We start from the raw sequence: 15880 nt of genomic DNA on the forward strand, positions 1-15880 counted from the left end.
ATTATTTTTATGGAAATAATTATTCAGTTGGATAAATTTCAAAATATTCAATGGCATACTTATGATGAATGATTTATTTTTAAATTAGTACAACTTTTTTTTAATCAATGTAAAAATATTGAATAATGTAATATAATTATTATAATACTTCTCTAAGTTCTTCACGTGTAATACATTTGTCATCATCAGAATCCACATCTTCAAACATTGAGTTGGCCAAGACTTTAGCTTGAGCTTCATTTGAACCACTAGTAATGAAATATTGTCTGGCCTCATCCCAAGTAATTTTATTATCTTTATTTGAATCAGCCTATAAAATTTTATTTATTTTTTTATTTTTAAAAATATTAAATTTCAATTACTATGTTTTTATGGGAAAGATTAATATTTATATATTTAATATATATATATATATTACCTTAAAAATAATATCAACGAATTTTTTTAAACAAGTTTCAGCTTCAATAATATAATCTACAAGTACTGCAGTTTTAACTTCATTAACCGAAAGTTTTCCATCTTTGTCAAGATCAAATAGTTCAAATAATGAATTGGTTGCCAAAGTTGGGTTTGGGTATTTGCATTTCTTGTACATGTCATTAACTTCTTTCTTTGATAATTGGTTATCACCATTTTTATCAGCTGCTTTAATTGCTTCATTCTTTAATTTAAAAATATAAAATAAATTTTTTTTTTTTTTTTTTTTAAACGTTAAAAAAGTTTAACATATTAGTTAATAAATATTTAAACAACACTTACTGTTGCATTTGTTAATTCTTCAAGAAATTCCTTTTTAGTAACCATTTTTAATTCTTTTTTTTATGTTTAAGTTAATTTGTTAATAAAAAAAAAAAAAAAAAATTAATCTTAAATACTTTTTTTTATTTTTTTTTTAAAAAATTATTAATAATTTATAATTTTTTTAATACCAATATTTTGAGCAGTTTGGCAGTTCAATTGTTTACCAAGATACAAATTTAGATTAAAAAGTGTGAAGTAAAAGGGTTGAATTTTTTTTTTTTTTGTAAAATTTTGATTGGGGTGTGGGAAATAAAAACAGTTTTGTTTTTTTTTTTTTTTTTTTTTAATAATATGGTATGATTTGATTATCAAGACTAAAAAATAGAACCACAGTCACCCCAATCAATAAATTTAAATAAAATAAAAAAATAAAAATATAAGAACCCACACCAAAAATAAAAATTATTTTAATTCCCATTTTTTTTTTTTTTTATTTTTTCCAAATTATATTCATTTTCTAATTTTTTACCCATTTAAAACAGTTTAAACAGTTTTCAAAATCACAAATCACCAATTGAAAACCTAATGGATCTCAATGAGGGTGGGTAAGAGTGTTTAAACATTTTTTTTTTTTTATTTTTTTTTTTTTATATTTTTTATTTCCTTATATTGATTTTGTTTTTTTAAATTTAATTATTATTTTTTTTTACAAATTGATTTTTTTTATTATTTTATTTAAAATTATGTTGAATTTATGATTTTATATAATTTTATAATAACAATCTTAACTTCACCACTTTAAATCTAACAGATATATATATAAAAAAATATATTTTTTTTTGAAGTTTTTTGTAAAAATACACTTTAAATAATATTTATGGCTGGTAATTAAAAATGAAAATTCTTTTTCTTTAATTTCTTTATTCATTTAACTACAATGAAATTTATTATCAAAAAAAAAGAAAAAGACCTAAATAGCAAGCTTATAACTTGTTTATTATATAATATAATTTATTCTAATGTATATCAATTGATGGTGGCGTAAAAACTGGTTATAATGTATTTTGAAGACTATTTTTATAAAATTCATGGGATTAGTTAAAGATAAAGATATTAAATATTAATTTTCATTTTTTTGATTATTTTTTTTTTTTTGTTTTTACCTTCTTGATTGTTTTAAATTTTTTCACACCCCAAAACTGTTTTCCCCATTATTAACCACACAAAAAAAAAAAAAAAAAAAAAAAAATTAAAATTACCAAATTACAAATTACAAATTAAACTCCCAAATCAAAAAAGGATTTTATTGGTAATGTTTCATTTTCCAATAACAATGCCTTGATTAATTTTTAATCATAATTTTTTATTTTTTTGGGGGTTTGGTGAAATACAAATTTTTTTTTTATTTATTTTTTTGAATTAAATTACAAAAAAGTTCTAATAATAAGTGAAGCTCACAACCTCATTGATTTTAAAAAACCAAAAAATTATTTTAATTTTAATTTTATTTTATTTTTTTAATTTGTATAATGAAAAAAACAATTCTATTGTTTTCATTTATTATACCATTTTTTTTAATTAGAAGAATACAAAAATAAATTTTTTGAGATCTAATCTTAATAATTTTTAAAACCAATTTTTTTTATTTGGAACTTTGGTTAAAAACCCAATCAGTTTCAGATTTAATCTAAAAAATTCTTCAATTACAATTTTTAACTGACTCCCAATCCATTTTTCATTTAATAGCCAATTATTAAATTTTTTTTTTTTTTTTTTTTTTTTTTTTTTATATAAAAACAAGAAAAATTATTATTATTTTAATATTATTATTGTTAAACAATAAATCAAATTAAAAAATGACTTTATCAGTGGAACAAATTTCAAAATTGGAGGAGTCTAAAATAAGAGCCAAGAAAGTGTATGAAAATTATGATGAAAAATTAAATAATTTTTTAAATGAACAATTGGTTGAATTAAAGAAACAAAACAACTCAATTTCAAATTTTAGTGAGAATGAAATTAAAGATTTGAAAATTTCATTCCAATCAATTCAATCTGAAAAAAGTGCCAATGAACTTTACAGTGAATTCCCATTTGAAGAAATGTGGGCAATAATGGGTCTTGCATTGAGTGCTGATCCATCAGGTGTTGCTCCAATTATTTTCGGTGCTATTAATATTCTTTTTAATAGTCTCGGTTTATTTAATTCCCAAGAAAGATTGTAATTACTTAAAAACAATTAAAATAATAATTAAAAAAAAAAAAATATATTTAAAAGAACTAATATAATAAATTTAAATTTTTTTTTTTTTTTAAAATAATAAAAAAAAAAAAATTAAAAAAAAAAAAAATTTTATGGTTTTAGCTTTAAACAAATAATGGAAGCAGTTGAAAAATTAATTGACCATAAGTTAAGTCAAGAAAGAGAGAGACAATGTATAATTAAATTCCAACAACTTCAAAAAACTGGCGATGACTATTTTGTATTAGCTGAAGAATATTTTTCAAGAAATGGAAATAAAAATGTTAGTCGTAGTATTATTCCAAATGATATTCAAGTAATGACTAATGAACAACTTAATTCTTCACTTCAATTTCAATTAATGATTTATCGTGATAAAATAACTGATGGTTTAATTTATTTTAAGGAAGAAAGTGAATTAGTAAGTTTTTTAATATTAATTCATTTATTATTAAAAAAATTTTTATTAATTATTCTTTTTTTAAAAAAAAAAAATAAAAATAAAATTAATAAAAAAAAAAGATTAATACCATTGGTTTTTATATTTTAACAGCTTCACAATATCTTTGTTTACAAAGAGATTGTCATCTTTATGGTAAAGAATGGGGTTTCAGTGATTTTGATGTTGAAGATGCAAAAAAAAAAATTCATGATTATACAATAGAATTTTTTGAAATCACTGTTAAATCAGGTTGGAAACTTTCCCGTCATATGCATAGCGAAGAAACTTCCCCAATTTTTGGTTATTATAGACCACCATACTTTGATGTTGTAAGAAAATTCAAAAATGCAGACTTTACCTATTATCCTCATAGAGCATTTGATTACCAAAGAAATGTTGGTGAAATTCATTTTAATTGTGGTGATGAAAGAGGTTCCCATTTACTTTACCCAGGTTTAATTGTAGGGTTTTCTCAAGTTACCAATAGTTTATCTTCTGGGTTTAAAGTAATTTATTATTTTTTTTTTTTTTTTTTTTTTTTTTTTTTTAAAACTAAAATTTATATTAATTTATATTTTTATTATTTATTTTCCAATAAAGGGACTTACCGCAGGAACTTTAAATTTACAAGTAACTTTGATTGTAAAGTTTGAAAGTATTAAAAAAAGATCATTTAAAGTTAAGATACATCATCATATTAATGGCAATGCTACGTGGGTTGTTGAAAGTGGTCCTGTCTCAGAAGTGTTAAGTTTTAATCAAGGTACTGAAAAAGAATTTAGAAACTCTTACTTTGTTTATAATGAAAGTTTGCAAAATCCACCACATGCTACTAATGAATCCAAGCTTATTACAGTAGAAAATGAACAAGTCACATTTAAATGTATTAGATCTATGAATGGTGGTACAAAAACTGGGTATGATGCAGGTTCAAAACTATATTTAATTGAACTTATTTTTGATTAATTGGAAACACAAATGGCCTCTTGGTTGTAGATTGATTTGATGATGTACTCATACATCCTATTAAGTCCTATTAAACTAAAAATAAAATAATAAATTTAACTTTTGGCACTTTTTTTGAAATTGTTGTGAAAAAAAAAAAAAAAAAGTTTTACACATATTAAATTATTTAAATTATAATAGTAAATAATAATAAATTATTTTATTATTTTATTTTTATCGTGTTGTTTTTTTTTTTTTTTTTTGAAACATATATATGGGTGTTTAATTTTAAAAGATATCAATTTTAACACCTTTACCATTCCAAATGTAAGTACCTGATGAACCAGAAGAACCAGATGTATAAGATGGACCATCTGATGAATCTGGGAATGAATCAGATTGTGAACCTGCTGTGGTGGTTGTGAATGAATCTGATCCTGATTCAGATTGTGATTGTGATTGTGATTGTGATTGTGATTGTGAGCCAGATTCAGATTGTGAGCCAGATTCAGATTGTGAATGTGAACCAGATTCAGATTGTGAGTGTGAACCGTGATGACCAGAGGTTGCATGTGATGATGATGATGTTGATGGACCTGTTGTATGACCACCACCAGTTGTTGATGCGTGAGTGGTAGATGGACTTGTTGAACCACCACCAGTGGTAGAGGTTGTGACGTGAGATGTTGAACCACCACCAGTGGTAGAGGTTGTAGCATGGGATGTTGAACCACCACCAGTGGTAGTTGTAGTTGTTGGAGTTGGATAACCAACATAAAAACCAAAATTAGCAATAACATTCTTTAATGGGACAGTATTATTATAAACTGCTTGAGTTACGTATGTTGCACCTTTGAATAAACTAACTACATTATCACAACTACTCATTTTAACTAAGAATTTATCATTATAAACTGGTAATGATTTACAAATTACTGTGTTTTGACCATTCATTTGTTCAACAAAACTTAAACTAATAATACCTGGTGATACAGATGCTTGGAAATCCATTGCTTCAGCATTTGAAATCCATGGAATTGAATTTTGAATAACAAATCCTGTACCTGATCCTTGTGGTACACTAAATGTTGAGAAATTTGAAACTACTGATGTTGCAGTTCTTGTTAATTTAACAATGGTTTTACTTCCACTATTCTCTTCCCATTTCATATAATATGCAATACTAATATCTTGTGGTTCAACATTTAATGCATAAATTGAAACTGTTAAATTTAAATTTCCCCTAATAAAAAAAAAAAAAAAAAAAAAAAAAAAAAAAAAAAATTGTTAGATATTTTTAAAATCAAAATCTAAAAATCTCTCACTTTTGGGAAAAAAAAAAAAAAAATGGTGGGGGAAAATTGATTTTTTTTTTATATACATACGAAATTTGAACTAAATATGGTGATGGGAAAACTAATTGATTTTCAATATTTGAAGCAGTGAATGATACAATTTTTCTACCACTACTTGTGAAATCAATTGTGCATGTAGAAATGAAGTTATGGTTAAAAGCTTGATTTGATGTTTTATTTAAAATGACAACTTGGACACCTTCCAAATTAAATGATGATGCTGGAAGTGCAATATTTGAAAAAGTTTGACTAACAAATTTACTTTTTGAAACTAATCCAAAATCAACTATGTTTGAAAAAACATCCTTTTAAAAAAAAAAAAAAAATTTATTAATGTTTGGAATTTTTTTTAAAGTAGAAAGAAAAAAAAAAAAAAAAAAAAAAAAAAAAAAAAAATTTTAAACATACAGCATTGATTAAGGAGATTAAAGAAATAACAATAAATAATAAAGAAAGAGTCTTCATTCTTTGTTTTTTTTACAGATAGTCACAGATATTATTGAAGAAAAAAAAAAAAAAAAAAAAAAAAAAAAAAAAAAAAAAGTGTTTTAAAAAAAAAAAAGAAAAAAAAGAAAAAAAAAAAAAAAAAAATAATCCCCTGATATTTTTAAATTTCCGACCTTTGACCTTTTAAAATTGAACCCCTGGTAATCACTTAAAAATTAATACCAAAAAATTTTAAAAAAAAAAAAAAAAACTATTATCATTTTCTTTTTTTATTACTACTTTTCATTTAATAAAGATCATCTATAAAAGTAATAAAAAAAAAAAAAAAAAAAAAAAAAAAAAAATTTAGTTATACATTTTTAATACCAAAAAAAAAAATAAAAAATAAAAAATAAAAAATAAAAATGATGACAAAAAAATAAATTTCAAAATATTAGATCCAACAAGCAAATATGGCAACATTTATAATTTACAAATAATCAAAAAAAAAATAAAAATGAATAAAAAAAAGTATATATTTGCATATAACCCAATAGTATTTATTTTATTTTAATTTAATTATTTTTTTTTTTTTTTAATAAAATTCATTATTATGAAATATCGCATATTAAAGATTTCACTATAATTTTTAGTATATTAACGTGGGTACCAATTTTTAAACAAATTTTAAAGACAACCTTTATTTTCGATAAGTGGGTGTACCAAGTGAACTTTATATAAAAAAGTAACAATCCTTAAAAATTGATTTTTTTAAATTTTAATACAAACTGTTTTGAAAAAAAAAAAAAAAAGTAAAAAAAAAAAAAAAAAGTAAAATTTTTTAGAAGAAAAAAAAAAAAAAAAAAGAAAAAAAAAAAAAAAAAAAATATTACAATAAATTAAATCATTAAATTAATTATTAATAAAATATCCTTTTACATGTAAATATTCATATATTTTAATTTTTTTTTTTATTTTATTTTGTTTTTTTTTTATTTTTATTTTTATTTTTATTTTGTTTTTTTTTATTTTTTTTATTATTTTATTTTTTTTTTTGAATTTTTTTTATTTTTATTTTTCATTTTTTTATTTTTTTTTTTTTATTTTATTTTTTTAATTTTTATCCAACAGTTATAATTTTTTTATTATTTTTTTTTTTTTAAAAAAAAATAACAAAACTCATTAAGATAAAAGAAAATATATAAATTATTATAAAAAAAAAAAAAAAAAAAAAAAACAAAAAAAAAAAAAAAAAAAAACAAAACAAAACAAAACAAAACAAAAAAAATATCCAAAGAAATTCAGGGTATAAAAAAAAAAAAAAAAACAAAATAAAAAAAAATTAGAAACACCAATATGTGGAGTTTAAAATATAAGAACATAAAAAAATAATAAATAAAATAAATAAAATTCTTTTTTTTTTTTTAATACTATTTACTTAAACTTTTACATATACCTAAAACATACTCAAGTTTATACAAAACATAAAAAAAAAAAAAAAAATGGAAAATGGTATGCTTTTTTATATTATTTCATAATATAGGGCATCATTTTTATAATGATTTTATCGTATTTTTATATTAATACATTTTTTAATTTTAAACTTCTATATTTAAATTTTAAACTTTTTTATTTTTATTTTTATTTTAATTTTAATTTACTTTCCTTTTTTAATTTATTTTTTTCTTTATTTTTTTATTTTTTTTAATTTTTAATTTTTTATTTATTTATTTATTTATTTAATTATTTATTTATTTATTTTTAAAATAATCAAATAAATAAAAAAAAAAAGATGAAAGAGCTTCATTAATAAATAATAATTATGATAGTGCTGAAAATGAAAGTGATTTTATTAATGAAAGCTTAGATAACAATAGTAATGAAACTTTTGAAGTGAATGGCAGTGGAAGAATTAATAATTATTACAATTTAATTAAAACTCCATCAATATCATCATCACCCCTAATTGAATCATCATTATCCTATCAAAAACAATCACCACCGCCACAAGAAAAACCACCAGATACTCAACTACCATCATTACAAGAACAACAACAAGAACAACAACATCAACAATCACAAGAACAAAAACAACCATCACAAGAACAAGAACAACAACTTCAAGAACAACAACCTACAATATTTAAAAGAATGTGGGATCTCTTTTTTTCTTCATCGCCTCCAAATAATAATAATAATAATAATAATAATAATAATAATAATAATAATAATAATAATAATAATAATAATAATAATAATTTAAATAATAATATAAATAATAAAAAAACCGATAATAGCCCTATTAATAGAAATTTAAACTCATCTATGGAATTTGTAGATGAAAATCAAAAACATATGAAAGAACAAAGAAATGATGATGATGAGGCTTCATCGTCATCATCAGCATCATCATCATCGTCATCAAGATTCAGGCAAAATAATAATAATAATAATATCAATAATAGTAACAATAGAAACAATAGTATAAATAATAGTGATCAAGAGAGAGAAAAGGATCACGAGCAAGTGAATAGAATATATGATTTATTCTTTTCATTATCAGCAATAGGTAATGATGAAGACAATGATGACGATGATGATGATGATGAAGGAGAAGAGCAAGATGATAATAGAATATATAAACAAGTAAATAAAAAGAATGTAAATAGAACAAATATAAAATATAATAATTTAAAAATTGATGACCAACAACAGCAGCAACAACAATATATTAATCAACAACAAGAAAATAAAAATGAAATTAAAAACAAAGATTTAAAACAACCTCAAAAATCAACCGAAAACATAGAACAACAAGAACAACAAGAAGACCAACAAGAACAAAAAGAACAAGAAGAGGAGGAAGAAGAACGACTAAAATCACCGATAGAACCAAAATCACCAATAGAACAACCGAAATTAGTATCAAAATCAAAAAAAGAAGATAATAAAAATTTATTTGAGAAATCACCATTTTTTGAACCACAAAGACCAGTGATTGATTTTTCAGATCCAGTTTTATTAGAACCAATAGAGAGTAAATTACCAGGTAACTTGGAAAAGAATAAACATTTATATGAAAATGTAAAGCCAAGTCCAATTCCATTATCAGTTATATTGACTGGTATTACGGTTTGTGATGTCACCGATGGTAAAGAATTACTATTGACAAGTTTATATGAAAATAAGAGAATTGTAGTTGCCATTTTCCGTAGATTCGGTTGTCTAATTTGTAGACTTCAAGCTTTGGATTTATCAGCATTGAAACCGAAATTAGATAAAATTGGCATTGAATTGGTTGGTATTGGTTTTGATGAAGAGGGTTTAGAAGAGTTTCAACAATTGAAATTCTTTGCTGGTAAAATCTATTTAGACAAAACTAGATCAGTTTATCGTGCTTTAAATCTAAAGAGAAGAAGTAAGTTAACCACTTATGAATTGTTCTTAGATCCACGTGTTATGGTCTATTATAGAAGAATTAAAGAAATGGGTTTCTCTTCAAATTATAGAAAGGATGGATTCCAATTGGGTGCTACCATGGTATTGGGACCAAAACCACAAGAGGCTCACTATGATTTCAGACCTCAAAGATATGCTGATATTTTCGATCTAAAAGAGATTTGGGAAGCTTGTTTAAAACCTTATCCAACCAAAGAAGAGATTTTAGCTTCTCGTAAGATTGATTTATCAATTCCAAATCCTATAACTTTAGATTTACAATTAAATTCAATCAAATTTGATTTATCAGTTTATAATAATAATAATAATAATAAAAATGATAATAATAATAAAAATGATAATAATAATATTAGTAAAAATAGAGGTAATACTCTTTCAAATATTTTCAATTTACCTTCCAATCAATACATTACAAATACTTATAATGGTAATGATGATATAGATGAAAATGAAGTTTATGCTGATTATGATAAAGGTGAAGATAATGATGGAGAAGATGATGAGGATTATAGTAAAAGTATTTATAGTGAAGAAGATGATGAAGAAGATGAAGAAGATGAAGAAGAAGAAGATGAAGAAGAAGAATTTTATGAAGATGAAGAAGAAGATGATGAAGAAAGAGAAAAAATTAAATTACCAAAACCATCAAAGAGTAGTAAAATATTACTTTCAATATTAAATTCAGTTCAAGTTGATCCATCATTATTCAGAACTGATGATAGAGTTATCTATACAGTACCATCATTAGAGTTAGAGGTTCAAGGTGATAATGATAGTTTAGCCCCAATTTCATCTGTTGCTCCATCAAAATCATCAACCTCTCAAGAACAAGAATATATCGATAAAATCAATAGCACCATTTATGTTCAAAGTAATAGTTTTTATAAACCTACAAAATCTTCAAAATTCATTCTCAGAGATGAAGAAGATGAAGAAAATCCATTAATTTATTGTCCTTACAAGTATAACGGATAAAAAAATTTAATAATAAAAATAAAAATAAAAAAAAAAAAAAAATTCCACACTTCACAACAAGTTTTTTTTTTTATTGGCCTAATCGTTTTGTTAATAGTTATTTATCACATCCAATTGTTTTTGTAAAAAAAAAAAAACAAATATTTATTTAATAATAATAATAACAAGGTGGAGAATTTTGACCAAAGAAATAGTCAATTTGGAATAAAACACATGTGGATGATATCAATACGATATAAAAAAAAAACTAAATGTTTGGGTAAAATATGTGGATTTTTGTAAAGATAATAATAAATTTAACCCCATATGGTTAAATTATTTTATTTTTGTGGAAATTATGGGTTTATCTGGGTTATTTTCAGCCAAAACGGTTCGGAAATTGACCCACATATTAAATATTCAAATCAATTAACATTTTTTTTTTTTTTTTTTAGCTGTATTAAAACTCAACAAAATTATTAATTTCATTCATTATCCAAATTTTTACAATTCTCAAATAATATAAATAAATAAATAAATAAAAAAAATAAATAAAAAAATAACAGAATAAAATTATTAGCTATTTTAATTTCTCTTCTCTTGGCCTTCCCAGTAATTGTACAATGTGAAGATGTTAAATGAATTCAAAGTTTTTGGCGACCCAGAGTTTATTTTCAAATTAACTAATGATGTAAAAATTAAAATGGCTCTAGATATTTTAACTCATGTGGAGGGTAAAATAATACCATCAAAAGAAAGTTATAATCCAGGTATGTATTAAATTATTTATAATTAGTCCTATAAAATTCTATTTTTGAAATTTTTATTTTTTTCTTTTTCAGAATAAAATTTCCATTTAGACCCAGACACAATCCCATTTTCAAAATTTCCTCTTCACTCTGTGACACCACTACAAGCTATCTTAATCCTCACCTTAGCAGGGCATGTAGACGTAAGTGTTTTGTAAAATTTAAAAAAAAAAAGTTTAAATTAATTCTTCAAAACTAATATTTTAAATTCCAAAAAAAAATAAAATTAAATAAATTAAAAAAATATAGCAAGAATCCTCCCAGAGTAAGGATTATAAATTTACAATATATCTATTAATTTTATAACCAATAATTATATTTTCATTTTATTTATTTAAAAAAACAATAAAGTTGTCTCTTTTGTCCATATAATTCAGTATTAACAAAAGAAGTTAAAAAACCATAGTTTTATAATAAATTCCATTTTTAACTTTTAATAAAATTTGGGTTAATTTTTATTTATAATTATTATTTTTTTTTTTGAATGAAAATTTTTATTATTATTAAAATATTTGTTAATTATTTTTTATCCAACACACACCATTGGTAACTTTCTATTAAAAATATTAAACAAAAAAAAAAAAAAAAAAAAAAAAAAAAAAAAAAAAAACAAAATTAATGAAACAAAAGAAAAAACAATCTTGTTGATGGTTATAATAAATATTTTTAATTTTTTTTTTTTTTTTTTTTAATTTTTTTTTATTTAAGAATTATTATATTTATGAGAGTCATTATTAAATAACCTCAGTATTATTCGTGGGATTTAAACTTTGAGGAATGATCGTATTATTATTATTATTATTATCATCATCTTGATTGGATAGTGTAGGTTGGTTACTTGTATTTGTTGTATTATCAATATTATTACTATCATTATTATTATTTACAATTTCTTTTTCATTTTTCATTAAACTATTTAAACCTTGATTGTTATTATCATTATTGTTATCATTATTATTTTCGCTATTACTATTATTATTATTATTATTATTATTATTGTTATTATTATTATTATTATTATTATCCTGTATAAAATTTAAAATTTGATCTGTTTCGCTATTATTAACATTGTCATTTGTAATTTTATTAGTTTGATTGCTGGTTGTTGGATTTATACTTTGACTATTATTATCATTTTGATTATTTTCTTTTTGATTAGTTTCATTGGTGTTATCACTATCAACTTTCATTTGTTGAGCAACATTATCTCCCGGAATTTCATTACCATTTATCACCTCTCCATTAATAGGTATTTGATCTATTTCTTTTGTTGTTGTAGTAGTAGTTGTTTCCTCTGTATTTGTGAATGTGGTGGTTGTTGCTTCTGCTTCTTCAGTATTTATTAATGTGGTTGTTGCTGTTGAGATTTCGTTTTCAGCTATTGTTGCGGTGATATTTAAATCTTTAGACTCTATTCCATCCATTGGTGTGGAGACTGCTATTGATGTCGTTGTGATATTGTCAGAGGTGGTATTAGTGATGGTAGTGGTATTATTATTATTAACTTCAGACACTAAAGAGTTTTCCAATTCTGATGATGTATTATTTGGTGATGTAGAAGTGATGGTGGAAGTTGATGGAATATCTGTTGATTCGCTTGTTGTGGTTGTGGTTGTTGTTGTTTCTTTTGATTCAACTCCTGATAGTATTATTTCAGAAGTTGCAGGTGTAATTATTGGATTTACTGTTGCTGCATCTAATTCAGTGGTAGATGTGGTTGTTGTTGTTGTTTCTGGATCTTTGGTAGATATTGTTTCTGTTTTTGTTTCTGTTATTTCTGTTGCAGTTGCTGATGTATTTACAGATATTGAAGACTCTTCATTGGTTGTTGGTGGTGGTGGTACTGTTGTTGTTGTTATCGCTGTTGTGGGTGGTATTATTGTTGCCAATGAAATTGGATTTGCTTGGGCAGGTGATAAAAATTGAGGAGTTGAAGTCGAAGGTAATGGCGATACTAATGATGGTGTTTGTACTGGTGTTACCACTGATGGTGTACCGATAGACATATTTGGTGATAAAATTTGTTGTTGTTGCTGTTGTTGTGGATTTAGAACTACTGTAGTAGTACCATTTACTAAACCAGTTGGTATTATCACAGCACCAATAGTTGATGTTGGTGTAGTTGTATTTGCAGTTGGTGTTGGTACAGTTGTTGATGTTGGTGTAGTTGTTGAAGTTGTTGTTGTTGTTAAAGTATTAACACTATTGGCAATTGGTGAAGTTATAGTTGATTTTAAAGCTTGTTGAGTTTTATATTCAGGCAATTCAGTTGATAAGCATTTCCAAAGAATAAAATGATCATAATTATTTTGATAATTAGGTTTGTTAACTTGATATTCAGAGTATTTATCAAACTTTGTACAATAGTTTTCCATTGTTTTCAAAAAGCTATCCAATGGTCTTCTCTCATCTTCTTCAGTTTGAATGATTTGTAATCTTTGTGGCTCCAATATTGAAAATACTTTAAAACAACCCAATCTTTCATTGGCATCTTGCAGTGATTTAAATGGTGTTTTATAATCTGGTTGAGTTGCAACTTTACGTTCAATCAATGCTTCCTCAATGATTTTCTTTTGTTGAAGATCTAATTCTTGACGTTTTGCCTCTCTTTTCTCTAATCTTTCACCTTTTCTCTTTTTTTTATCTTCTAGTGCTGCTGCCGCTGCTGATACTGTAGCTGCTGCTGTAGTTGCTGCTGCTGTCATATTAGAAGCTTGTTGGAGTTGTTGTTGTTGGAGTTGTTGTTGTTGAAGCTGTTGTTGAAGTTGCTGTTGTTGTTGGAGTTGTTGTTGAAGTTGTTGAAGTTGAGGTGGTTGTTGCTGTTGCTGTTGTTGAAGTAATTGTTGTTGAATTTGTTGTTGAAGTTGTTGAGATTGTTGTTGTTGTTGAAGTTGTTGTTGTTGGAGTTGTTGTTGATGTTGTTGTTGGAGTTGTTGTTGAAGTTGCTGTTGTTGTTGTTGAAGTTGATAGATTTGTTGTTGTTGTTGTTGTGGATTTATTGGTGGTTGATTTTGTTGATTTTGTTGATTTTGTTGATTTTGTTGATTTTGTAATTGTTGTTGTTGTTGTTGAGCCATTTGTTGGAATTGTTGAAGTTGTTGAAGTTGTTGAAGTTGTAATTGTTGAATTTGTTGTTGTTGTGATTGCTGAAGTTGTTGTTGTTGTTGAATATGATTACCATTCATATTATTGAGATTTTGTGTTGGTTGACCATTTATATTTGTTAACTGTGATTGGTTGTTAGATAAAACATTACCATATTGTTGTAGTTGTTGTCCTTGACCCTGTTGTTGTTGTTGTTGACCTTGTTGACCTTGTTGTTGTAATTGCAATAATTGTTGTTGTAATTGAATTACATGTTGTTGATTTTGAGTATGATGAGATTTAAGTTTAGCCATATTTTGTTGACATTGGTGCATCGTATGTTGAATATTTGCAAATTGTTGTGGATTAGTTGATTGTAAAGTTGGATTTTGTTGAAGTTGATTTTGATATCCAGAAAATTGTTGTTGATATTGTACATATTTAGCAGAGCATTGTTGCATTTGTTGACTATGGAAATCAATTAAATTTGGAATTCTTTGATGAATTGGTTGTGATAAGATTTGTTGATAAATTTGTTGTGGTGTTTGACCTTGATTTTGATTTTGGTTTTGACCTTGATTTTGATTTTGTACTTGATTTTGGTTTTGATTTTGATTTTGTACTTGGTTTAAGTTTTGATTTTGGTTTTGGTTTTGGTTTTGGTTTTGGTTTTGGTTTTGGTTTTGGTTTTGGTTTTGGTTTTGGTTTTGGTTTTGGTTTTGGTTTTGGTTTTGGTTTTGGTTTTGGTTTTGGTTTTGGTTTTGGTTTTGGTTATTGTTTTGGTTATTGTTTTGGTTTTGGCTATTGTTTTGGTTAAATTGGTTTTGGTTTTGGTTTTGGTTTTGGTTTTGGTTTTGGTTTTGGTTTTGGTTTTGATTTAATTGTTGTTGTTGCTGTAATTGCATTTGCAATTGATGTTGATAAGACAATTGCTGTGGTGTTTGACTTTGTTGTACATTTGGTGAATTCATTTGAGGTGTAGGTTGTTGTTGTGGTGTAGGTTGTTGTTGTGGTGTAGGTTGTTGTTGTGGTGTAGATGGTTGTTGTGGGTTTTGTTGATATTGTTGTTGTTGTTGTTGTTGTTGTAAATGTTGTATTTGTAATTGTTGTAATTGGTTACTTACAAGTTGATGTTGTTGTGTTATTTGAGCCTGTTGTTGTGGTGAAAAATTTTTGATATTTTGTTGAAGGGTTTGAACGAGATGTTGTTGAAGTTGCTTAAGGTATTGGATTTGTTGTAGTGTTTGGTTAAATGGCTGTTGCTGTTGTTGTTGACCTTGTTGGGTTTGCTGAACTTGTTGGGGTTGAATTTGCTGAAGTTGAGCTTGTTGTGGGGTCGGTGGTTGTTGTTGTTGTTGTTGTTGTTGTTGTTGTTGTTGTTGTTGTTGTTGTTGTTGTTGTTGTTGTTGTTGTTGTTGTTGTT

At 24.3% G+C, this 15880-nt stretch overlaps 6 protein-coding genes across 7 annotated transcripts; 3 read left to right on the plus strand and 3 right to left on the minus strand.

Annotated features, from left to right (window-relative positions):
* Positions 1–19: 19 nt before the first annotated feature.
* Positions 20–804, minus strand: cbpD2 (calcium-binding protein; the record flags this gene model as incomplete). 2 transcript variants are annotated; one of them, XM_634159.1, is made up of 4 exons in its annotated part: positions 20–58; positions 149–310; positions 419–661; positions 760–804. In XM_634159.1, the coding sequence occupies 4 exons, from the start codon at positions 802–804 to the stop codon at positions 20–22; spliced, it is 489 nt and encodes a 162-aa protein (XP_639251.1). The 2 variants fall into 2 exon arrangements, with proteins under 2 accessions (XP_639251.1, XP_639252.1); XM_634160.1 differs by lacking the exon at positions 20–58 and having other exon boundaries at positions 140–310.
* Positions 805–2597: 1793 nt separating this feature from the next.
* DDB_G0283125 (N-terminal delta endotoxin domain-containing protein) lies at positions 2598–4391 on the plus strand (the record flags this gene model as incomplete). The annotated part of the gene is made up of 4 exons (XM_634161.1): positions 2598–2962; positions 3107–3404; positions 3506–3931; positions 4026–4391. 4 exons carry the CDS (start codon positions 2598–2600, stop codon positions 4389–4391), a joined length of 1455 nt encoding a protein of 484 aa, XP_639253.1.
* Positions 4392–4658: 267 nt separating this feature from the next.
* Positions 4659–6190, minus strand: DDB_G0283127 (hypothetical protein; the record flags this gene model as incomplete). The annotated part of the gene is made up of 3 exons (XM_634162.1): positions 4659–5613; positions 5756–6030; positions 6134–6190. The coding sequence occupies 3 exons, from the start codon at positions 6188–6190 to the stop codon at positions 4659–4661; spliced, it is 1287 nt and encodes a 428-aa protein (XP_639254.1).
* Positions 6191–7653: 1463 nt separating this feature from the next.
* Positions 7654–10585, plus strand: DDB_G0283129 (hypothetical protein; the record flags this gene model as incomplete). The annotated part of the gene is made up of 2 exons (XM_634163.1): positions 7654–7663; positions 7944–10585. The coding sequence occupies 2 exons, from the start codon at positions 7654–7656 to the stop codon at positions 10583–10585; spliced, it is 2652 nt and encodes an 883-aa protein (XP_639255.1).
* A 610-nt stretch (positions 10586–11195) lies between these two features.
* DDB_G0283131 (hypothetical protein) lies at positions 11196–11531 on the plus strand (the record flags this gene model as incomplete). Its single annotated transcript, XM_634164.1, has 2 exons — positions 11196–11334; positions 11425–11531. 2 exons carry the CDS (start codon positions 11196–11198, stop codon positions 11529–11531), a joined length of 246 nt encoding a protein of 81 aa, XP_639256.1.
* A 576-nt stretch (positions 11532–12107) lies between these two features.
* On the minus strand, positions 12108–15880 carry DDB_G0283147 (hypothetical protein; the record flags this gene model as incomplete). The annotated part of the gene is made up of 1 exon (XM_634165.1): positions 12108–15880. A coding segment is annotated over one exon (3773 nt), but the record flags the coding sequence as incomplete, so codon positions are not given.

The sequence above is a fragment of the Dictyostelium discoideum genome (assembly GCF_000004695.1).
Source record: "Dictyostelium discoideum AX4 chromosome 4 chromosome, whole genome shotgun sequence".
Taxonomy (NCBI): domain Eukaryota; phylum Evosea; class Eumycetozoa; order Dictyosteliales; family Dictyosteliaceae; genus Dictyostelium; species Dictyostelium discoideum.